The 24,557-nt window shown below is 43.6% G+C and overlaps 2 protein-coding genes and 1 pseudogene across 2 annotated transcripts; 2 read left to right on the forward strand and 1 right to left on the reverse strand.

Moving 5' to 3' along the window:
• Positions 1-466: 466 nt before the first annotated feature.
• LOC126162167 (uncharacterized) lies at positions 467-7,148 on the reverse strand. The gene is made up of 2 exons (XM_049918478.1): positions 7,046-7,148; positions 467-1,230 (listed from the first exon to the last, which is right to left on the reverse strand). Exons 1-2 carry the CDS (start codon positions 7,112-7,114, stop codon positions 952-954), a joined length of 348 nt encoding a protein of 115 aa, XP_049774435.1. The 5' UTR covers positions 7,115-7,148; the 3' UTR covers positions 467-951.
• On the forward strand, positions 7,135-15,907 carry LOC126156581 (N-alpha-acetyltransferase 50-like; annotated as a pseudogene).
• A 702-nt stretch (positions 15,908-16,609) lies between these two features.
• Positions 16,610-21,057, forward strand: LOC126162165 (uncharacterized). The gene is made up of 3 exons (XM_049918476.1): positions 16,610-16,742; positions 20,223-20,308; positions 20,654-21,057. Exons 1-3 carry the CDS (start codon positions 16,628-16,630, stop codon positions 20,855-20,857), a joined length of 405 nt encoding a protein of 134 aa, XP_049774433.1. The 5' UTR covers positions 16,610-16,627; the 3' UTR covers positions 20,858-21,057.
• The last annotated feature ends 3,500 nt before the right edge of the window (positions 21,058-24,557 follow it).

The raw sequence follows: 24,557 nt of genomic DNA on the forward strand, positions 1-24,557 counted from the left end.
AATCTCTGCGTTTGTCTGCACGCAACTAGGATAGCTGCTGGTATTCATAGCAACTTTCAGGCGTCGTGAGTTTTCCTGAAAAAGACCTCACCGGATAACATAGCTGTAATCAATAATTGGAAGTATACGTGTTCTGACACGCAACGGAGACGCTCCTGAGCTAAACGTGTGAGCAACTCCCGGCCAGGTGCACTGCTCTACCAACTTCGGTCAACGCCACGGAGAAGCTATTTGTATAGCAGGAAAACTAAAATTTAATGTATTTACACCCAACACCGTATCACTGTCGCCCTCGGGCATTTCAACAGACCACACTGCCACACCCTGCGTAGGGACCACAGCTCTGTGGGTCTCCATACTGTGTTGATCAGACGAAAAGAAAGGTAAGGGGGACATAAATTACATGGACACAGAATACCTTTTACTAATTTATTTATCAAAAACAAATATTTATTTACAAGTGTATTTACATATAACCACTGCTCAATAGCAATTAAGGAGAAATGAACTGGAGGTAATTGTTGAGTTGTACATGATAAATAGAGCTTTAACACAATATTTGGTACGTAGGACATCCGCAACTGAGAGGCATGATTAACTAATTTAAAGCGATTTGCTTCAGATGTACTAATTATTTATTCAAACCGTGACCAGTTTCGGGATGTGAAGATCCCATCTTCAGGTGCATACAATTATTGTATCTGCAACCGCATAATATGCGGTTTGGCAAGTCGGTGCACTGACTAGCCCGACGGCATGTTACGTATTCTCAAGTACAATAATTTCATACACCTGAATACGTAGTTTTAACACCCCGGAAAAGGGCGTGATTTGAATAAATAATCAGTACAACTGAAGACGATCTTTTTAAATTAATTAATCAGAACTTTTAACAGCTCGAGAGTCCGGCTGTGTGTGTGTGGCCCGCTGTGCAGCTGCTTTCTCATCCGCTCACTTTCCCGGGAAGCTGTGCTGGACGTTGATGTAGCCGCCCTTGGAGGCGGGCCCGGCGGCCGGCCCGTCGTGCACGCGGCCGTAGCTGACGCCGGCGCCCACCCTGGTGTTGCCGTCCTTGCTGGTCCAGACGCCGTCCGCCCTGCCGTGCACCATGGTGCCGATGCGGCGGTCGCGGCTGATGCCGCCGTCCACGCTGCCCGACACGTGGCTCTCCTGCCGCTTCGGCGGGTTCTCCACCCTCGACACGAAGCGCCGCTCCCGCACCACTGACTCCTGAAAATAACGAATAAGTTTAAGGGGCGATGTAACTGCTTCTGCTGACTGTGCGGATCAGAGACGCGGAAATCGTCAAGTGTGTCCCAAGGAGGTGTAATGATACTGCTCTTATTTTCTACAGACACTGACGGGAAACAAAATCGCAACACCAAGAATAAGCTGTGCGACATAGCCTACATGAAAGTTGACAGGCGTGTTTCTACATTGGAAAGGTGACACCTGTTTCAATTTCGCGCCAGACATGAAGCGGTGCTAGTAGCACCACTATGAGGAAGCCAATCAGGTTTGCCTTAAATACACAGTGAAACTGTCCTGAGGATTAGTTGCCTTTGAGATTGACTGTAGTGACCTGACGTCAGTCAAGAATGCCTTTAAGCGACAAAGACGCCATCACCTCACGGAGTTTGAACAGGTCGTGAAATTGCTCTACGAGAAGCTGGATGTTCCTTCTGCAATATTGCAGAAAGACTTGACAGGATGTTCGGTGTATGGCTTTGGCCATCGTATTGCGTCTGCAGCAGCAATCTGAGCAGTAGTTGGCACCACATTGACACAGTGAACCGTTACATATCGGTTGCTTCAAGGACAGCTCCGAGCCAGACGCCCTGAAGTGCGCATTTTACAGGCGGTGATTTACCGCTGTTTACGATTTCAGTAGTGTCAAGTCTCCACGACTTCAGTAGTGGAGGCCAGGGTGGAGGTCTGTTGTTTTTTCTGATGAAAGCTGGTTCTGCCTCGGTGTTAGTTAAGAAGAGACCAGTTAACGGCCTGCAACCAATCTGTCTGCCTGTTACACACACTGGACCTATACCTGGAGTTACGGTGTTGGTGCGAGTTCGTATGACAGCAGAAGCAGTCTCGTGGTTATCCTACGGAGCCTGACTCCAAAACTGTATATCAGTTTTGCTGCCATTCGTGAACAGCATCCCAGGTTGTGCTTTCCAACAGCAGAACGCTCGCCCACATTCCGCTATAGTAACCCATTTTGCTCTACAGACAGTCGACTTGTTGCCTTGGCCTGCTACATTACCAAACCTGTCTTCAATAGAGCACATACGGGACATCATCGGACGACAACTGCAGCGTCAGCCAAACACAGCATTTGCGTTGACCGAGCAAGTGCAACAGGTACAGAACTCCATCCCGTTAACTGACATGCAGTGCCTGTACAATACAAGGCATGCACGTTTGTATGCTTCCACTCAACATTCTGGCCGTATACAGCGGTCATTCATGTTCCAGCATTTCATATTTCCAATGGCTTTGCTCGTGCTTAAGTTCACCTGTGATGTTACAATATTAATCGCTAAAACTGTTACCTAGACAAATGTATTCCCGAAATTTCATTACTCTACATTCATTAATTTTTGATTTTCCGATTTGTTTTGTCAGTGTACATAAATGATCTGACGGGCTACTCGCCTCTAAGAGTAGTCGCTAACGCACGCCTGTGCGGCGGCGTTCGACTCTTGCATAAGCCGGTTAGAATCCCGGTGATAGATGAAATTTTCATTGTCGGTATTTGACCGGCAAGGGGAAGATAGGTAGTGGCATAAGGTTTCTAACGACAAGTCTTTCGGCAAAAATACTGGATTAAATTCCACACCTCTCAAAGTGTCTCATGGGACGGTAAGCTCGGCGGCCTCCTTGGTGCTATTCGCGAGCGGTAGGCTGTGTGCCGGTACAGGGTTTTACCCACTCCTCTCCCTCATCACCGTCAACACGAACATGACACAACACCACGCACTCCGATTCCAGCCATCTGCACTTAACAGATGCACTTACGCACACAGTTATCATATTCCGCGAAGGAAAGGTGCCTGCGGGCGCGTTGGATATGGGAAACCTTTCCAGTCAGGTGGTTGAATCTGCCCTTCGGCCACTCGCGCCATGCGACTTTACTTATCTGACAGCTGGATGAGCAGTTGCTTTCTGATGATGGTGTGGTGTACGGAAAGATGTCCTCGGTGAACGACTGTAAGAGGACTCACGATGGCTTAGGAAAACTTTCTAGTTGGTGTGAAGAATGGCAGGGTGCTCTAAACGTATAAAAAAGTAAGTTACTGCAGCTTAGTAGGAGAAACAATCTTGTAATGTTCGTATACGGCATTAGTAGTCTGCTGTTACTCACATCTATTAAATATTTAGGCATAATGTTGTAAAGCACCAAGGAATGGAAAAACAACGTAAGGATGGCAGCAGAAAAGGCGAATAGTCGACTTCGGTTTATTGAGAGAATATAGGAAATTCTGCTTCGTCTGTAAAGAATACCGCAAATAGAAGACTACTGCGACCCATTCTTGAGTACTGTTCGAATGTTTGGGCTCCTCATCATGTCGGATTAAAGCAAAACGTCGAAGCAGTTCAGAAGTGTGGTGGTAGATGTGTTACTGGCAGGTACGACCAACACACAAGTGTTACGAAGATGCTTCGTGAACTGAAATGGCAATGCGTGCAGGGAAGACAGCGTTCTTTTCGCGAAACACTACTGCGAAAATTTAGAGAACGGGTATTTGAAGCTAACTGCAAACTGATTCTTCTGCCGCCAATATATATATGGCATAAGAGCTACGAAGATGAGAGAAATTGGAGCTTTCATGGACCCATATAGGCAGCCATTTTTCCTGTCTGAACAGGACGTGAAATGACTAGTAGTGGAGTGGTACAAGGTCCCTACGTCATGCACCATACAGTGCCTTGTGCTGATTGTATGTAGATGTAGCTGTAGACACAACACGTACAAAAACGTAACGTAAGAAACGTGGCACATAAGAAAGATAATTCCCTGATGAAGAAACTGCAAGGTTAGGATTCAACTCTTAGCGGCTGGCGTATGGTTCGTAACTATAAGATGTAATGAACGAAGTGAACAAAGACATTGAGCTAAAAATAAAAGTGTACGAAAAACATGTACCACTGCTAAGATCGCAAACATCATAACCTTCATGCCTGAAACTAGGGAACACTCAGGAAAGCGTTGCATGGGGATGAGTACTGAATTCACATTCAAAATAAATAAAAAAGACAGAAACTTCCCGAAGAGCTGTAAAGAGGAGACTAACATCATGTTTAGCGTCAAAAGTGATAAAGAGGAAATATCGGAAGAAATACAAAAAAGATTGCTATGTAGGAAAGACGATTACTGAAGATGAAGGAGCCCATGAAGGTTCAAAATGGTTCAAATGGCTCTGAGCTCTATGGGACTTAACATCTGTGGTCATCAGTCCCCTAGAACTTAGAACTACTTAAGCCTAACTAACCTAAGGACATCATAGACATCCATGCCCGAGGCAGGATTCGAACCTGCGACCGTAGCAGTCGCGCGATTCCGGACTGAGCGCCTAGAACCGCGAGACCACCGTGGCCGGCGAGCCCATGAAGGTATCAGAACTAGACTGACGCTTACTTTCGTCCAGAAATGAGTTCGATATCAAGCAACGCACATTAAAGATTTAGCTAATAATAAAGTACAGTTTAAAAGAAGTATGCAAGGATTGCGTATTGTGTATTGAACGGGGGACCTGGAAACGACGGAACTGAGGCGGAATAAGGAGAACCAGCCCGCATTCGCCGACGCAGATGGAAAAGCGCCTTGAAAACCACCCACAGGCTGGCCGGCAGCCCGACCTCAACACTAATCCGCTGGGTGGATTCGTGCCGGGAACCGGCACGCCTTCCCGCTCGGGAAGCTGCGCGTTAGACCACGCGGCTGCCCGGGCCGGCTATGAAAGCTTTACTCGTGTCTAACTCCTGTTTCATTGACAAAGTTGTCAGTAGATAAATCACGTATAATGCTACTAAATTACATGAAATCTGACTTCTGAAAATATTGATTGCAAGTAATCAATGTAAATATGTGTTGTGAACTGCAACTTGTTTGATGAATCACAGCTAAAACAGTCTAAGAACTATCTTATGCACTTCAGTGTACATACACATCTACTAAATAAAAATGTGTTCCAGATTTCCTTCATGAGGATCTATGCAATGAACATAAACGTATCTCTTTTTTTGTAAATATGTATTCTTGCTTTATGACATCTTCTACAGGGTGTTACAAAAAGGTACGGCCAAACTTTCAGGAAACATTCCTCACACACAAATAAAGAAAAGATGTTATGTGGACATGTGTCCGGAAACGCTTAATTTCCATGTTAGAGCTCATTTTAGTTTCGTCCACCTACGCTCAATGGAGCACGTTATCATGATTTCATACGGGATACTCTACCTGTGCTGCTAGAACATGTGCCTTTACAAGTACGACACAACATGTGGTTCATGCGCAATGGAGCTCCTGCACATTTCAGTCGAAGTGTTCGTACGCTTCTCAACAACAGATTCGGTGACCGATGGATTGGTAGAGGCGGACCAATTCCATGGCCTCCACGCTCTCCTGACCTCAACCCTCTTGACTTTCGTTTATGGGGGCATTTGAAAGCTCTTGTCTACGCAACCCCGGTACCAAATGTAGAGACTCTTCGTGCTCGTATTGTGGACGGCTATGATACAGTACGCCATTCTCCAGGGCTGCATCAGCGCATCAGAGATTCCATGCGACGGAGGGTGGATGCATGTATCCTCGCTAACGCAGGACATTTTGAACATTTCCTGTAACAAAGTGTTTGAAGTCACGCTAGTACGTTCTGTTGCTGAGTGTTTCCATTCCATGATTAATGTGATTTGAAGGGAAGTAATAAAATGAGCTCTAACATGGAAAGTAAACGTTTCCGGACGCATGTCCACATAACATATTTTCTTTCTTTGTGTGTGAGGAATGTGTCCTGAAATTTTGGCCGTACCTTTTTGTAACACCCTGTATATCCTTGAGGATCACCTCACTACACAGGCCTATTGATCGAAATCTACTTAAAAAATTTTTTTGCAACTAAATAGCTTAAATAATATTTAAAAAAACATAAGGGGAAGGTAAGGTTATTTACACTACGTAGATAGAGCACAACGTGGAAGATGAATTCAGATCTCAGAAGGTGACAAAATGAGAAATATTTGAAATGCAATGCTATAGAAAACTTTTAGAAAGTAAGATGAGAGACGAAGTAGCAAATGAAGAGGCACTACAATCAACAGTCTGAAACAGAAGTCCTTGGACAACCATTATCAGAAGAAACGTCGTAGAGCCAACCAGGAATAGTAAATTTGGCACCTATCAACATTAAAAGCTCCTTTTGATTGCTGGGTATTGTAAGGAAACGATTTCTCTCACCTAACGAAGTAGTAGCTGCGATTCAGAGTCATATCTCTTTAGCCTAAATTGCACTCTTGGGGGCATAGTCAACATGTCCGTCACAGCTTTTACCTTTTAGCAGCACTGGCCAAAATAAGACAACTTTCGTAAGTAAGAGGGATAAATGGTCTTGGGACAAACAATATGTTTACACTGGTTGTGTGGAGCATAAAGTAAAATACTATTTTTTTGTGGATTACTATAGAGGAAAATGATGGGTCAAAACCTGAATCATTGCCTATTCTTTTTATAAAGCTCGATGACGGCTGCTAGATACAATACATGTATGTAAGATACATATAAGAATCAAGTATTTTAGTTCCTCACCCCAGAAGAAACTGCTAAATGACCCAGCATTTAACCCTGGGTGTTGTCATCACTCCAGAAACCGGCAATAAACTGTGCATCGCCATTTCTCACTTCCCTGCATAAGATTATACCTATTTGTTACCTGTACCAAAGAGATTTATTAATTTCGTCCACGCAGTCATGTGCGCGAAACAGTGAATGACTAGTGCGTCCGCAGTGGCCACACTGAGGAACTGACACATTCCGACTGATACGCACCTCTTCAACTGGAGCGGCGCAGCTGAGTGTGATGACGCTGAGGATAAACAGAGCAGGAAACGTCCTCATTGTGTTTAGTAGGGCTGCAAATGGTCCAGCTGTCTGGAACAGAGGAAAGAGAACATTTACAGCCATACAGTTTCATGATGTTTGTAGAGAGCACTACAGGTGAGCTGTCGCGATAATTAATGAGGTCAATGTTAAATAATTTATCGTACGCGTTGTTCCCATCACATCGATCAGTACCTTGAAAATCAGCTACACTGCCCACAATAAAGCTGAGTTTAGGTACCTTCCTGAGCAGCTACATTTCTTTTATGGCTTTGGGCGCTAAGGAACGGTATCCATCCCCAATGGCAATAACTTTCAGAATAAATATTACAAAAATAGAAAATCCGGAATTTCGAATGGCACAGAGATACGTTAAAAAGCACAAGATGGTATTAATTAAATATTTCGTTATGAATGAAGTATCTGTTTAAAATAGATGGCAAATTTGCAACGCAAAAGTGATAAAACTAAGAAATGTGTCTTAAGTCTTTTAAAGTTATATAAACCACCCTGATTTTGTTTCTAACATTTCAGAAAGTTATACGTACATGTAGTTCACCTACAATAAAATTTATATTCTAGGAAGATACATTGACATCAATCAGTTTATTTGTAAAATAGAACTACTTTCTTCGTGAAATTCAGTCACCATATCTCAGATATCTGCAACAGATCAGTCGACGCAGTACATTCAGCTTTTGTTAGGGTCCTTCAACTTACTCAAAAATAATTTTGCAAAAATTTCGGGGAAGATCTTTCGACAATTTTTCATATCTTACACCTGAATGTTATTTCAACACCTGTGCGTTAGCTTATGCGATGTGTGTGTGTGTGTGTGTGTGTGTGTGTGTGTGTTTCTCGGTGACAGTTCACAGGTAAACGAACCATTGTGGTTCTTGTATCTGGTTACTCTCAGATCTGATAGCACGTTACGTGTTCGAAGTCCACATCTTTTGAATCCGTTTGCTTTAATCATCGATTTCTTTCAATTCTGAGCTTGTACAACTCACTGCCTCTCCCAGGCCTTCTAGTCTTGGACTCCTTAACATCTGTCAAATCAGACCTTACTAAGGATTTCTCCTGCTCCTCTTGACGTGTGTAGCCTGCTGGGGTTGAAACAAGTCTGCAATTTTTTTATGATAACAATAACTGCTAGATGATGCGTCTCAAGTTGGTTATAAGATTTATTTACTGATGACTAGTTTCGGGCGGCTTGTCCATTACCAAATCACCTGTGTCTGGTTGATAATAGACAAGCCATCCCAAACTAGTCTTCAATAAATAAATAAAACTGCCTACGCAACTTAAGACCGTTTCTCTAACAGTTATTGTCATCCTACACTAATTGACAGTTTAATTAACAATACACTTTTGATTCACCATACTGCACTTTTTCCTAGGTAATTCTGTTCCAGTTTTCACAGGGATATCATCTATTATCCATACCGTTTCCTGCTTGGCCACTATTTCTTATTATGTCATTAATATCTTTTCCAGATAGCCCATCAGTTTCGCTTAACAGCCATTCCTCATGTTCACCTAAAGGACAACTTATGCTCGCTCATTGACATCCTTTCACTCTTCACAATCCAGAGGCACATTGTAGTGAATGTTTTATGAACACAAGCTGTCAGGAAGAGATTTCTTGTACCCCAGTGTTCAATATAATCTCTTTCGTCTCCTCTTCCCACTAACCGAAAAATTATAGCACATCTTTTACTATTTAAAAAATTATTCTCAACTGGAGAAAACCGTTAGCAGATACTTGCCAGTTTTCCAGATATTTTCGGCACAGTCTACTTACTCAACGAGAGAAAGAGTAAACAACTCTCTAGACCTCCGCTGGGTGGCAAGTGCATGGTGTTACAACCTCATGCATACCTATTGGCCAGCTTTTGTATGCGGTTTAGTTCTCAGTGGCGATCTAGACGAACATCTGCGCGTTCGTTTCTAGTATTACACGATCTGTCTGCGCAGAACGAGCACTTACCTCGCACCGTGTGTGTCCGGAGTGTCTGTGGTACAGTGCAGACTGCAGCCGCAGGCCCGCTATTTAACGGCTGTGTCCTGGCTGAAGGTGCATCCCCACTGCGGGCACGTCGCACTCGCTGGAGTTTACCGTGTGACAGTCGAAACCTCTCGGAAAGCTGCGTCATCAGCCGGGCGGTAGCGATACTCTGATTCTCGAGATGGGCGTTCCTTATGAAATTTGTGTCTCACATACCGATGAGCGTTGAGGAACTTATGACAGCGTGGCTTCCAGAAATTAGAGTACTATTACATTCATCGCTAGGACAATAACATTATCTGTTATCTGATTGTCGTGTGCAGAAGGTAGATGACAGTTAGAACAAACAGAGTTTTGTGTGAGAGATGGACTTCTTTTTCACACAGTACAGCTCAATCTAGAGAATGAACGAATTTAGATGTGAAAGATGTGTTAATTACATTAACTGAATTTATTTTGACATTTTTTCAATGACACCTATCAAAAGAATGACACACAAATGATACCATTACTTTCGTCTTAGAACCAAGTCATCATCAGATGATTTGCATATTTTTTTTTTTTTGTAACTTATCAATGTCCCAAGTACTATGTAATGAATTCAAATCCTCCGATGAAGCAGTAATGTTACCTGTTTACACGATATGAGGCTGAAATGTGTAATAAGAAAACACAGTCACTGTGTATCACTAAAGCAGTATGTGTAGTCCATGCAAAATTATTTGCTGTATTATACCTGAAAAAAAATCCTATACGAATTACTAAGCAACTTGTTCAACTCGTTCGTGGCAGCAGAGTCTATCTACTCAGTGGTAGCTGATGAGCGAAAAGAAACAGCGAACTGAAGAGTCGCGGAAAACATCAGGCTGAAATGCTTTGAATGGTAGAATGAATGTATGAAATTGTGCGGTGAATAAAGTGGACCCTACTTCCAAAGTTACCTCCACTGAATGAGCATATATATTGTAAGCACATAAATTTGCTGTAAACACTCTCGTTTCTTTTGCTTGACATTTACTGCACGACTTTTGTGGTTTATTGGTTGTAAGTGCAGGGCGTCCAGTATCGAGATCATCATATGACTAAAATCTTTAACATTGCGTTTCACAAGGTAGAATATGAAATATAAATCTGATCCACTCCGCTCCGTTCTGACTCAGTCTAGCCCACACATTTACACAAAAGCACAAGCTACATAATACTCAATGACTTTGTAAAATCCAGTGCTAAAATATACAGACTAACTACGAGGGTTGGAAGTTTAATAGTGGCAACTATTTATTTACAGCTCGTACAATATAGATACGTGTTTCAAACTTTTACTGACCTTCAAAGTAGTCACCAGCATTGTGTATAACCCGTTGCCAGCGATGTGGAAGTCGTAGGATACTCTTAGCAGTGCCAGTTGTGTTGACAGTTCGAGACGCGTGGTCTATTGCCCGACGAATTTGTAGCAGTTCTGAAGCGAAAGCCGTGAATTGCTTCCTTCAGTTTAGAAATCGAGTTGTACTCACGAGGGTTTAAGTCAGGGGTGTGCAGTAGGTGGTATAGCACTTAGCAGCCCCATCAGTCAAACAAATCAGTAACAGCTTACACTATACGTGCTTGAGCATTGTCCGGCAAAATGGGGGTCAGGTCCTGCAGAACGTACGAGCTGTAAATCAATAGTTGACACTGTTAAAGTTCCAACCCTCGTATACAATAACTAAGGTACTGAGACAGGAAAGTGCTAGTGACTGATCACTGGTGTAGCATAATAAAATGTCTTTAGTAAACAATAATCAGGATAACTGATTCGTAGTCTACATCCTATCTTTCTCAGATACCAGGCTGTAAACAGGTTCGCCGGCCGCGGTGGCCGTGCGGTTCTAGTCACTTCAGTCCGGAACCGCGTGACTGCTACGGTCGCAGGTTCGAATCCTGCGTCGGGCATGGATGTGTGTGACGTCGTTAGGTTAGTTAGGTTTAAGTAGTTCTAAGTTCTAGGGGACTGATGACCTCAGATGTTGAGTCCCTTAGTGCACAGAGCCATTTGAACAGGTTCAACGTGAGCGGCAGGTCCTACATTTCTACTGAGTTCGGTGCTAGCCACGAGTAGTACCTTAGTCCCCTGAAATTAAAAATTCTTGGATTATCGTTCCGAGTCATTTTTTACAGAATGGTTGTATATAGCTTTTCTGCCTTCTTACTGATGCCTTCTTTTGGGATCTGGCTGTAGACTGTGGCACAGACACACGCAAATTAAAGGGAATTATTTCCTGTGTCTATCGCCGTGAATGTTAATGACTGGTTGGCAATGACGTTTGAGTGATTGGATGAAGCTTTCACCAGTGACTGGAGGGCGGGGCGAGAGTCAGTAACATTTCTCAATTTAAACTTGTGAACTTAAACTGGAGTAAAGTGAACGATTACTTGTAACTCGTGTACAGTGTGACAATTATTGAATTATACCAAGAAAAATTTAAATTAATTACAAACTACGGCGTGCAAATACTTTATTCAACATGTAAACGTCACTACAGATATTCTGATTTAGGTTATAACACGTTCGATATGCCTGTCATAATTGGTGATGACATGGCGCAGACGAATAGCGAAATTCTGCATGACCCGCTAAAGTGTCGGAACATCGATACTGCCGATGACCTCTTGAATCACTGTTTTCAGGTCAGCAATGATTTTGGGGTTATTGCCGTACATCCTGTCTTTAATATAGCTCCACAAAATGGAGTTGCATGTGTTAGATCCGGAGAATATGGCGACCAATCGAGGCCTATGCCAGTGGCCTCTGGGTACTCCAGAGCCAGAATGCGATCCCCAAAGTGCTCCTCCAGGTCACAAAACACTCTCTTGCTTCGGTGGGGTCGATCTCCGTCTTGCTTGAACCACATCTTATCGAAATCAGGGTCACTTCGGATAATGGGGATGAAATGATCTTTCAAAACCTTCACGTACCGTGCCAGCAAGGAACATCGGACAAATTATTCCGTAACTGGACATTGCACGCCACACAGTCGCCCTCTGAGGGCGGAAAGACTTCTCGATCGCGAAATGTAGATTCTCAGTCCCCCAAATGCGCCAATTTTGCTTAGCGACGAACTCATCCAAATGAAAGTGGGATTCGTCGTTAAATGCGCATACTAATTCCCACCATGCCCTGCAGCCAACCGTGCAGTTTGAACGCTCTAACGCAAACAGTTCAGAAGTTATGTCGATTTAATTTCCTATAGTTCAATAGTTGTCACCCTGTATCTGCGTTGTGCTGAATAATGCAAGTGGTACAATTACGAAAACGCTATGTGATAAAGTGAGTCGCCAAAACTCCCTGAAACTCTATTTTAATTAACTTTATCAAAACTATTAGAAATCATAACTGCATATCAAATAAGCTTTTCTTTGAAATTCTGTTATGCAGTACAGTGGGTCACAATACTTAACTGCAGTTCCAGCACACAAAGATAACATAATTAAAATGCTGCGTAAAATTACTAATTGAATTTAGAAAGAGCGAATCAACAAAAATGTTCGTCTAAAAATGCCCTGTGAGTTTTCGTACATAATCTGACTGACAAAGTTATGGACGCTGAATAATACATACGTGAATGTGACACTGCACCGCCACATAATAAAACTGTCTGCATATGAAATCTGAAATGAATTTTACCTAAGCTGATCTGGTACTGAATTTTGAAAAGTAAAGTTACCCGTAAGTGATTTCACTGTGTTTCGACTGTAATGTAAAACTGGCCCTTACAACATTTTATGTGGCTTACCTATGGCAACGGGAACTTGTTATTGCTCAAAGTGATGAACATAAATATGCAGTGCAGCTGCAAGTAAGCTAAATAAAAGAAAAGCCCTGCGCGAGTGCATACGTTTTGTTACCGTGTCGCGTGCCTGCAACGCCGTCAGGCGGCGTCGTACGTCGTGGTGGGCAGTGTGTGTGTATGTGCGTGCGTGTGTGTGTGTGTGTGTGTGTGTGTGTGTCTGTGTCGTTACACTTTGTCAAGTATATCATTGCACTCAGTCAGTCAACTTTGATACGCCGAACGAGGTCAATCGCATTTATTTGTGATTTTCAATGAACTTTGCCTCGTGCACCATTTTGTATAAAGAACCATTAATTTCCTTCTCATTCACAGTCAATGACGAACGCTTGCAGCGCACAATGCTCTTAGACTCGCAGCATTTTTCTACGAACTACCTATGTTAACAACGTTCTTGAATGCAGCGTACACTCTTTTATGAGAGACGTTGGACAATTAAGTCGATCAGTTAGCGTGGGAGTCTTTGTAAATCAAAGCCATTTTGGTAAGCCACCATTTCGGAAATTTTGACATAAATGAAATTTTAGTTGTTAATACTAAACCATCATTAATTTACTCGAATCCGTTCGAATTTATGTAGGGAAAGTTTTGTCTGAAGAATGATATATAAAAGGTAAATGTTCATGATTATTTTCATCGAAACCTGACCTCCTTAATACCAAGTACTACGGTGGAATGCCCGCATCTCGTGGTCGTGCGGTAGCGTTCTCGCTTCCCACGCCCGGGTTCCCGGGTTCGATTCCCGGCGGGGTCAGGAATTTTCTCTGCCTCGTGATGGCTGGGTGTTGTGTGATGTCCTTAGGTTAGTTAGGTTTAAGTAGTTCTAAGTTATAGGGGACTGATGACCATAGATGTTAAGTCCCATAGTACTCAGAGCCATTTGAACCATTTTTACGGTGGAATCATACACACCGGGCCGGCCGCGGTGGCCGTGCGGTTCTAGGCGCTTCAGTCCGGAACCGCGGGACTGCTGCGGTCGCAGGTTCGAATCCTGCCTCGGGCATGGATGTGTGTGATGTCCTTAGTTTAGTTAGGTTTAAGTAGTTCTAAGTTCTAGGGGACTGATGACCTAAGATGTTAAGTCCCATAGTGCTCAGAGCCATTTCAACCATTTGAACCATACACACCAAACATTTACGGTAGCGTTGATATAAACAGATCTCTTGTAAACTAAATGTTTGAAATGCCGAGATTTCAGAGGGGCACAGCAACTACCGCCCACTGAAAACAGATAATGTACTGTGAGCAGGTCTACTCTTACACTGTTCCTCCGGATACGTGCAGCAAACAAGGGGAGGCAGAGATTGTGGAATCGCCATATTGCAGTATTTATAATAATGTTGATGGTGAAATCGTACATTGCTGTGAGATGCACAATCGTACTGAAAGTAAAGGTAGAAGATAATATTTGTGAAAGTAATTGTAGTGACTAAGCAAAATGCATTCTGACTCGTTCCAATTCACATCCGTATATTTCGTCCTTTGATTTTGAAGAAGCTTTATTTCCATACGTCCATTTCACACATCTTCATCAAATACTCTTCGCCCAGCAGTTACATTCCGCGGTACATAAATTAGGGCAGTGTTAGACTACGCATATTTCATTTCTTTGATATTGTAATCGCTTGTCACTGTCCTGTTCCATACATCGTCCAAGATAGAATTCATTAGAGCCATTCAGCATGGTTTTTATAATTTTAATGTTCGATAACTTGTATACTTTTGAGATCTGTGACTGTGGTGTAATTCCCATTTAAAGTGTTCGATTTCTCTGTGATCAAACAGTTCATTTTAATTACAAGAAATATTTCCGTTACTGCTGTAACCTAACCTGGAAACTGAGAGTGACACCGTCCAAAACAGAGCTCAGCTATGTCACGTCGCACGATATTAAGCAGGTAAAGCGCCTAAGCAAGCTGTCTTTCCAGTGTCATATATCAGTAAGTTCTGTTAGGATGTCTTGGAAGCAACAGAACTAGCGAAATTAGCATGTTACAGTGACATAGTTGTGGATGCAGTGTGCTGCATAATCGATACAGCATGGGGTGATGATGAAGATGTTTGGTTTGTGGGGCGTTCAACTGTGCGGTTACCAGCGCCCTTACAAATTGCCAACCTTTACTCAGTCCAAACTCGCCACATTCATGAATGATGATGAAATGATGAGGACAACACAAACACCCAGCCATCTCGAGGCAAGGGAAAATCTCTGACCCCGCCGGTAATCGAACTCGAACCCCGTGCTCGGGAAACGAGAACGCAACCGCGAGAACACTAGCTGCGGACTGATACAGCAGAGAAATTTCGTCGTCTGTGTATTATGACACTGGGTTGCTTTTCCCACTGTCACCAGTTAGGAACTGGTACAAAAATGGTGGTTTGGTTTGGTTGTTTGGGGAAGGAGACCAGACAGCGTGGTCATCGGTCACATCGGATTAGGGGGGAAGGAAGTCGGCCGTGCCCTTTCAGAGGAACCATCCCGGCATTTGCCTGGAGTGATTTAGGGAAATCACGGAAAACCTAAATCAGGATGGCCGGACGCGGGATTGAACCGTCGTCCTCCCGAATGAAAAATGGTGGAACATGTAATGAACTAAGTTGAAAAGGGTGGAACTTTTGACAAAATTTCTTGCATGTACAAGTAACCAATGAAGATGCCCTCGAGTTCTGTAATAGATTTAACTTTGAGATTGTTGAAACAAAAGAGCTTTATTATAAACGTACAGAACCTGCTGGTGCTCATGTTTTAGAAAAGAATGTCAAGCCCAGTCACGAGAGGACAAATGATGTAACTCATTTTGGGACACATCGCAACAGACATTTGTCCGTGAAATACAGAAAAATCTTACTTTCAAATGGGTACAAAGTGTTGCGATAAAGAATTATAATTTTTTTTTGTAGTGGTCTGTAGTTAGAAACTTGGACATTAGTGATAATGATGATGGGTTCCAGTTTGTTTCCAGTTTTCTAGCGTAGGTGTGACGATTCGATTGTGTTGTTTCCTCCTCTCTGAATGTGTCAAGGTTTTCTGTTTTAACATATTCAGATAACAAAATTCATCCCCTTTATATTAATAAACTACCAAGTAAAAAGTTGTAGAAAAATGGTCTAGTGACTGGCATTGCTACACATCAAGGGGTTCCATATTCGATTTCCGGTCTGGTCGGAGATCTTCTTTTTTCGTCCGAGCACTGGTTGTTTGTGTTGTTCTAATCACGTCGTTTCATCTTCATCGACATGCAAGTCCCCGAAGTGGCTTCATATAAAAGGACTTGCACCAGGCGGCCGAACAACCCCAGTGCCAACGCCAATAGTACCATACGATCACTTCATTTTTTTTCCCTTACTCTATCTGATAGTGTTATTTTCTAGGGTTCTTTTTCTGAATATTACAAGTGATATGACTATAACAACGTCCGGACCATCTAATGTAATAATATTCTCGCAGAAGACGTTCATTGGAGTTTCCTGATTCTTGGAAATAATAATTAACAACGAAGGTCAGACTGTAACAACAACAAATAACTCTTACCACCGGCATTCATCGAAACGGAAGGCCAGTGCCATCTTCGAGGCTGTGGCGGTTACTGCTCGCTGCCAGGAAACAGCTGACGTCACGACCGGCTCACCGGGCCCGCACTCGCGCCTCGCGGTCTAACTGGCGAGCAAACAATGGCACCTGCGCACAGTGCGGGGATGCACCGACGGAAAACCCGACCAAACACGCTGGGGTATAAAGGCTGCTGGCAGTCGGGAGCCGCAGACACATCCACTGGTTGGCTGCAGCACCACAACCGACGCGGAAAAACAAGTAAGTTTCACAAATTAGGTGTATATTTGGCAGATATATTGCCTACTGCCACAAGATAAACGGTGTCAATGCTGCGAACTTCCATGGCGTTCTCAGCAGAGTGGGATGTGTGAATGTGCCGTAGAGGTTTTTGGGATTCTAATACAGTCAGCTGCTTGATATCGATTATTAGTAGGTCGAGAACGGCACATAAAATATTTACAATTCCAAATATTTTACAAGGCTGATCTTATGCAACACACAGCAGTAAGGGTTTATTTTATTGGAGACGATCTACTTCGGCTTAAGATCAGTCCATCATCGGGTCCACTGTACCAGAGAACAAAAGAAGGTACAGGGTGTTCTGAAATTCCCGCTACAAGCTTCAGGACTTGTAGAAGGTAATGAGTAGATAAAATGTGGAATAGGAACCCGTGTCCGGGAACGAACCGTTTCTGTGCTACAACCACATGTAAGCGTGTTGGTAACGCGATCGCTTTTACGACTAACTGATTACGGGTGGCCCACTACATCACTTGTTTTACAATTCCACACATTAATACCCGAAGAAACTCCGCGTGTACTCGCTGAGGGGTTCTCTTCAACGTGATGCAGTACGGTTTCTTCCAACGTGGGTATGCGGCGTCTCCTTGGAGCACCACAGTCAAACCAGCAGACGATGGGGGTGTCCTTTCTCGAAGCCGTTGCTTAATTGTGGACAAAAGTGTTTGCGATAGAGTCGGACGTTGTGGAGATCAGTCTTGATAAAGGCGACAGTCAGCTCTTCCGTTACCGTGAACACCGTCACTCAAAAGGATCGTGCCGGTGTATTCTGCAAACGTGTACTCAGCCATGTTGCTCTGACACTCACAGACACGTGAATGAGGCCCGAACCAGGTGAGAGAGGTAGGTCAGGCGTCAAATGACAACAGACGATCCGATGTAAACACGCCCACCCCTTTCCCCCAAGACTATCTTGTTGCATACTTACCTAGCATACGTCTTTCCAAACCGCTTTAGTATGGAAACTGTCCTTTTACGGACATTCGTTCCTATTCAGAATATTACGTACTCACTCCCCTTTACTAGCCCTAGAAGTTTTTAATATGAATTTACGAACACCATATATGGCAAATATTATAAATCCCTGGCATTGTCGGCTGGAGAGTGATCTATTAATTCAATGTAAACAAAGCTTCAGATACGAATATTTTTTTATTCCCTCGATCACGTTTATGTACGCTATATTACAAGTTTCGACAGTACTAAGCTGCCGTCTTTATATTGGAAGCTTTATTTACATGTAACAGTCTGTGTAGTATTGAAGTAATGCAGCACCAAATCACATAAGTGCCTGGCAGAGGGTTCATCGAACCACCTTCACAATTCTCTATTATTCCAATCTCGTATAGCTCGCGGAAAGAATGAACACCTATATCCTTCCGTACGAGCTCTGATTTCCCTTATTTTATCGTGGTGATCGTTCCTCCCTAAGTAAGTCGGTGTCAACAAAATATTTTCGCATTCCGAGGAGAAAGTTGGAGATTGGAATTTCGTGAGAAGGTTCCGTGGCAACGAAAAACGCCTTTCTTTTAATGATTTCCAGCCCAAATCCTGTATCATTTCTGTGACACTCTCTCCCATATTTCGCGATAATACAAAACGTGCTGTTATGTGAAAAAATTATTTTCGGGCATAATGGCTACGCTTTTGAAGCGTGACTGTGTGGGATAGTTATTTATTAGTAATTTCTGCTGCCAGCCTCATTTTTATTTGTTTTATGTTTAATCTAACATAATACTGTTAGGTTTAGCATAAACAAATAAAAATGTGACTGCTAGCAGAAATTACAAATAAACAATTACGTGAAACGACATTAAAAATGTCACGCCTAACATCACTGTAACAAAGTACTTTCAAAATCGTCTCAGCTATGCATTTGCGTAATTGGTATAACAGTTATCAGATGTGTATTGATCCATCATTGTGACTGCCTGTAAGTAAGTAATATTCTATACATTTAACCTCATGATCCTATTTCTGGTGGCTGACGATCTGGGCACCTAGCGATGACGACATGTCGATCGCCGAAATATTTATGAACCGGCAGTACATCCGTGGACTGTTCTATATTAATGAATTGTTAACAGTGCTCTTAGCATCAGAAATGTACACTAATTGTGGATTCAGGGGGATAAAAATGGTTTCTAAGCACAAGCAATCTGCAAGATATGTGAAGGTACTTACTGCCTACCTATATTGTAATACTTTTTGATGGGCAACATGCTGCAGATCTTCACCACTTATAATTAAACACAGTTTAAGCTTCACGTTGGCCTGCATGATATAATGAGACAGACGTCGCGACTTTACTACCAATTCATTGCAAGAATCTTATGTGTTCAGGCCTCCAGGTCATCTGATCTGTCGACACGTTCCAAAGAAATGAGTTTCGGTTTCGAATGAGCGCAGATCTCTATATTTTGCAATTAAATGTATACCTCGGTGCCAGATGTCTTCGTGAATCCTCTACTCTTGTAGAATCTCATGAAGTTTACATTCTGAGGAAGGTGTTGAGCTGCCTCCATCTACGGGCAGTCGCACAAAGACTAACTTGTTACTACTAATGCGCCAGTCTTGTGTAATTTACGGCGATAAAGCAGTTGTAAGCACAACACAGGGCGGATGTATTATTGACAGCTAAGTGTCAAATACTGCATTACAGAGTAAAACCAAGTTCACATCACAGGTAGAGCGATGAAATCGACTGTAGTATGGAATGTCGGTTTGAAGATCTCTGTTGGTTTCTAGACAGGGTATACCTTCCAACAGCGGGCCTGGTCTTTCAAAGGGCTACAGAAGAATAGAAGCGGTTCCAAGCCGAGTAACGTTCCGAGTGGAATAGCTTTGCCAGACGTATCGACCATATTAGCTTACAAATTGCCTATCTGCCCCTCACCCTCTCGCATATTTTTTTCTCTACAGATATTTCGATTACTATCATTACAGCTGAGCTCCTTTGGTCTGAAGCACACTGGTATTGACATCAAAATTGAATGAACTCGCACAGTAAAAACTTTTCCTCCAATCAGCAAATTGCAGTATGCACGCTCTTGCCTGTGAGATGCTATTCCTGACTAGGCATACGTGACAAGGCTGGAACGTATATTACTTTATTTTTGACTTGAGCATAGCTGATATAAGTTCTGACCATTGCTTTCTCGCAATGTGATTATTCAATTTCTCAAAATTTCATTCTGAAGAAGACACCCTTAGTAGGTATCGAAACTTGGGTCAATTGTACCAAACAGTTATATGCAACCAGTTGTCTGCATGATTCCTATGTCTGAAAATTGTATGCGATTGATGAGAAACAGCCACGTTTGAAACTTTAATCTTCGAGGTAGTACATTCTTGTTGATTGGAAGAGCCTAGTACATCGTACGCACTGTTGGTGTTACTCTGTATTTGGAAGTCCTTCAGTCAACCTTTCTGTTCCAGAGTCAACCACTATGAAGGCAGCCGTGCTGTTCCTCTTCCTGAGTGCTGTAGTTCTCAGCTGTGCCCACCCGTCTCCGAAGAACAAGGTAAGGCACATTTATTTCTCTGCAGGGTAACAGACTTACTTCCCCAGAGGAAATCTACGTCAAATTAAGGCAAACAGCTGTCAGTAGTAGCTTACTTTTTAGTCGCACTCTTTCTTCTTTGATCTGAGACCACCAATAAGAAATGCTTCCTTATCTGACAATTCCAAGATTATTTTCGTCCCTCCTGATCATTTTCGATATCCGACAGTAAAGTGTGATAGTGATGTGTTTACTACGTGGCTTCCAAATGTTGGCATAGACAGAGGATGACACAACAGTCGCCCGCAATAGCGTGGGCTCTTGGGCCCCTAGTTTGATTTTAACAGTGTTTCCAATGCTCTTCAGGAGGACCGTGGAGTGGAAGTGGACGTGCACAGGGAGAAGGGCGTGGGCACGGTGGTGGGAGCCCAAGGCCGCGGAAACGTCTGGAAGAGCGACGACGGCAGGACGCGGGTGGACGCCGACGGTAACTGGCAGAGAGTCTACCACGGACCCGGCGCCGGCAAACCCACGTACTCCGGGGGCGTCCGCCTCTCTCACACTTGGTGAACACCGAGCACCACTACTTGCCTGACGTCCTAAGCCCATGGGGAGCACGTCGTTTGGAATTGCTGTTTCTCGGCGACTGAACTTTTTTTTTCGGAAGTGAATCCCGTGTTAGTACCTGTATTGTGTGCTAGGACGATATTTAGATTCAGTTATCTGTACATACAATATGCTGAAGCTCAATAAACAACATTATACAACTACTGTTGCCTTTCTTTTCTGTGTGTAACGCTCCATCAAATACTGGGTAACATCAAAACGAGATAACAAAAGCAACCCGTGTTTATTCACAGCCAGTGTGGAGTGAAACTGCACGACCCAACCCAAAGACTCTACATGACAAAGCTTGGGAAAACATCTGATATACGTACATCGTTCTTCATAGTTGATAGAAAGACCACTAAGTACACTGTAGTACAAATTACTGTGTAATATGCTACACCACAGCTGTTGAAATTTTCTGGCTTCACACGCATCAGTCACGTGTCAAGGTAATATTAACGTGATAGAAAAAGATCTTATAACCAAGTCGGATGCAACCTTGAAACATCTACATTACACACTACCACCCACAACCCGGAACACATAACAGTTGGAGCGGATCGGCAACAAAAATGCTATTTTTGGTATTTCGCGTAACAGTATGTGCATATCTCAATGACTGAACCCGCAAAATTCAATCATTTACGACAAATAGTTCAGTACATATGACGTCGTAAACATTTAGATGCTTGCAATCCTACACACTAAAACTTCAGCATCAGGCAGGACGTTTTAATTTGTTGCTTCTCTACTACTAACTCTATTCGCAACACACTTCCCATACAGTACCTACTTACAGTGAAGAGCCAAGGAAACTCGTATAGGCATGCGTACTCAAATGCAGAAATAAAGACACTTCAAAAAAAATTATGCATCATCTCGGTTCTGAGAGTTCCGGAACCTATACAGAACATTGGAACAGAGATGAACATAAACATCATTTCCACCCTTTTTATTGCTCATGAAAACCACACATTACATGTTCTACCATCATACAGCGAGACCTTCAGAGATGGTGGTCCAAATTGCTGTACACACCGGTACCTCTAATAACCAGTAGCACGTCCTCTTACATTAATGCATCGAGGATTACAATCCACAAGAACATCAAAACACTGTTGGTCCAGATTGTCCCACTCTTTAACGGCGATTCGGCGTAGATCCCTCAGGGTGGTTGGTGGGCCACGTCGTCCATAATCAGCCCTTTTCAATCTATCCCAGGCATGTTCGATAGGGTTCATGTCTGGAGAACATGCTGCCCACTCTAGTCGAGCGATGTCGTTATCCTGAAAGAAGTCTTTCACAAAACGTGCACGATGGCGCCACGAATTGTCGTCCACGAAGACGAATGCCTCGCTAATATGCTGTCGGTATGGTTGCACTATCGGTCGGAGGATGGCATACACCTATCGTACAGCAGTTACGGCGCCTTCCATGACCACTAGCGGCGTTCGTCGCCCCCACATAATGCCACCCCAAAACAGCAGAGACCCTCCACCTTACTGCACTCGCTGGACAATGTGTCTAAAGCATTCAGCCTGACCGGGTTGTCTCCAAATATGTCTCCGACGATTGTCTGGTTGAAGGCATATGCGACACTCATCAGTGAAGCGAACGTGATGCTAGTCCAAAGCGGTCCATGCGGCATATTGTTGGGTCCTTCTGTACCGTGCTGCATGGTATCATGGTTGCAAAGATGGACCTCGCCATGGACATCGGGAGTGAAGTTGCGCACCATGCAGCCTATTGCGCACAGTTTGAGGCGTAACACGACGTCCTGTGGCTGCACGGAAAGCATTATTCAACATGGTGGCGTTGCTGTCAGGGTTCCTCCGAGCCATAATCCATAGTTATCGGTCATCCACTGCAACAGTAGCCCTTGGGTAGCCTGAGAGACGCATGTCATCGGCAGTTCCTGTCTCTCTGTATCTCCTCCATGTCCGAACAACATCGCTTTGGTTCACTCCGTGTCGCCTGGAAACTTCCCTTGTTGAGAGCCCTTCCTGGCAGAAAGTAACAATGCGGACGAGATGAACTGCGGTATTGACCGTCTAGGTATGGTTGAACTACAGACAACACGAGCCATGTACCTCCTTCCTGGTGGAACGACTGGAACTGATCGGCTGTCAGACCCCCTCCGTCTAATACGCGCTGCTCAAGAATGGTCGTTTATATGTTTGGGTGCATTTAGTGACATCTCTGAACAGTCAAACGGACTGTGTGTGATACAATATCCACAGTCAACGTCTATCTTCATGAGTTCTGGGAACCGGGATCATGCAAAACTTTTTTTGATGTGTGTACTAACAGGCAGAATACGGTTCTGAGGTTGGCAACGCCTATATAAGATAACAAGTGTCTGGCGCAGTTGTTAGATCGGTTACTGCTGCTACAATGTCGGTTTATCAAGATATAAGTGAGTTTGAATGTGGTGTTACAGTCGGCGGCCGAGCGATGGGATACACCATCTCCGAGGTAGCGATGAAGTGGGGATTTTCTCGTATGACCATTTCACGAGTGTACCATGAATATCAGGTAAAACATCAAATATCCGACATCGCTGCAGCCGGAAAAAGATCTCCAACAACGGGACCAACGATGACTGAAGAGAATTGTTCGACGTGACGGAAGTGCAACCCTTCAGCAAATTGCTGCAGATTTCAGTGCTGTGCCGTCAGAGTGACTCACCGTGCGAACCGTACAACGAAACATCATCGATATGGGCTTTCGTAGTCGAAGGCCCATTCGTGTACCATTAATGACCGCAGGACAGAAAGGGGCCCGTCAACACCGACATTGGACTGTCGATGATTGGAAACGTGTTGCCTGGTCGGACGAGTCTCGTTTCAAATTGTATCGAGCGCTTGGACTTGTACGCGTATGGAGACAATCTCATGAATCCATGGGCTCTGCATTTCAGCAGGGGATTATTTAAGCTGGTAGAGGCTCTGTAATGGTGTGGGGCGTGTGCAGGTGGAGTGATATGAAACCCCTGATACCTCTAGACACGACTCTGACAACTGATACATACGTAAACATCCTGTCGCATCACCTGCATCCATTCATGCCCATTGTGCATTCCGACGGAGTTGTGCACTTCCAGCAGGACAATGCGACACGCCACACGTCCAGAATTGCTACACAGTAGCTCCAGGAACAATATTCTTAGTTTAAACACTTCCGATGGCCACCAAACTCCCCAGACACGAAAATTATTGAACGTATCTGGGATGCCTCGCAACGTGCTGCTCAGACGAGATCTCCACCTCCTCGTACTCTTACCGATTTATCCTCGTACTCTTAAGGATTCATGGACAGCCCTGCAGCATTCATGGTGTCAGTTCCCTCCAGCACTACTTCAGACATTAGTTGAGTCCATGCCACTTCATGTTGAGGAACCTCCACGTGCTCGCGAGGACCATACACGATATTAGGCAGGTGTACCAGTTTCTTTGGTTCTTAAGTGTCTATAAATCTGTCTACAAATTTACATCAATTTATGACATGTAGTTCAGGAAATATGACGTCATAAACGCTGAGATACGTAAAAACCAACTTTTGCTGAAATGGAGCGCTAATTACCCAGTTTACACATCCAGTGTTTCATAATGAGAGCACTTAGTGACTTCCTGCAAGAACAGTTTCACATCTTTGCTAATGT

Source organism: Schistocerca cancellata, chromosome 2, assembly GCF_023864275.1.
Source record: "Schistocerca cancellata isolate TAMUIC-IGC-003103 chromosome 2, iqSchCanc2.1, whole genome shotgun sequence".
In the NCBI taxonomy this organism is placed as follows: Eukaryota; Metazoa; Arthropoda; class Insecta; order Orthoptera; family Acrididae; genus Schistocerca; species Schistocerca cancellata.

Bases quoted from the DNA above. Each gene is read 5' to 3' on its own strand.
- LOC126162167 (XM_049918478.1), bottom strand. From the start codon at position 7,114: ATGAGGACGTTTCCTGCTCTGTTTATCCTCAGCGTCATCACACTCAGC. The intron at 1,231-7,045 runs GTGCGTATCAGT...CGTTATTTTCAG, and splicing joins GCGCCGCTCCAGTTGAAGAG to GAGTCAGTGGTGCGGGAGCG.
- LOC126162165 (XM_049918476.1), top strand. From the start codon at position 16,628: ATGCACCGACGGAAAACCCGACCAAACACGCTGGGGTATAAAGGCTGC. The intron at 16,743-20,222 runs GTAAGTTTCACA...TTTCTGTTCCAG, and splicing joins CAACCGACGCGGAAAAACAA to AGTCAACCACTATGAAGGCA. The intron at 20,309-20,653 runs GTAAGGCACATT...AATGCTCTTCAG, and splicing joins ACCCGTCTCCGAAGAACAAG to GAGGACCGTGGAGTGGAAGT.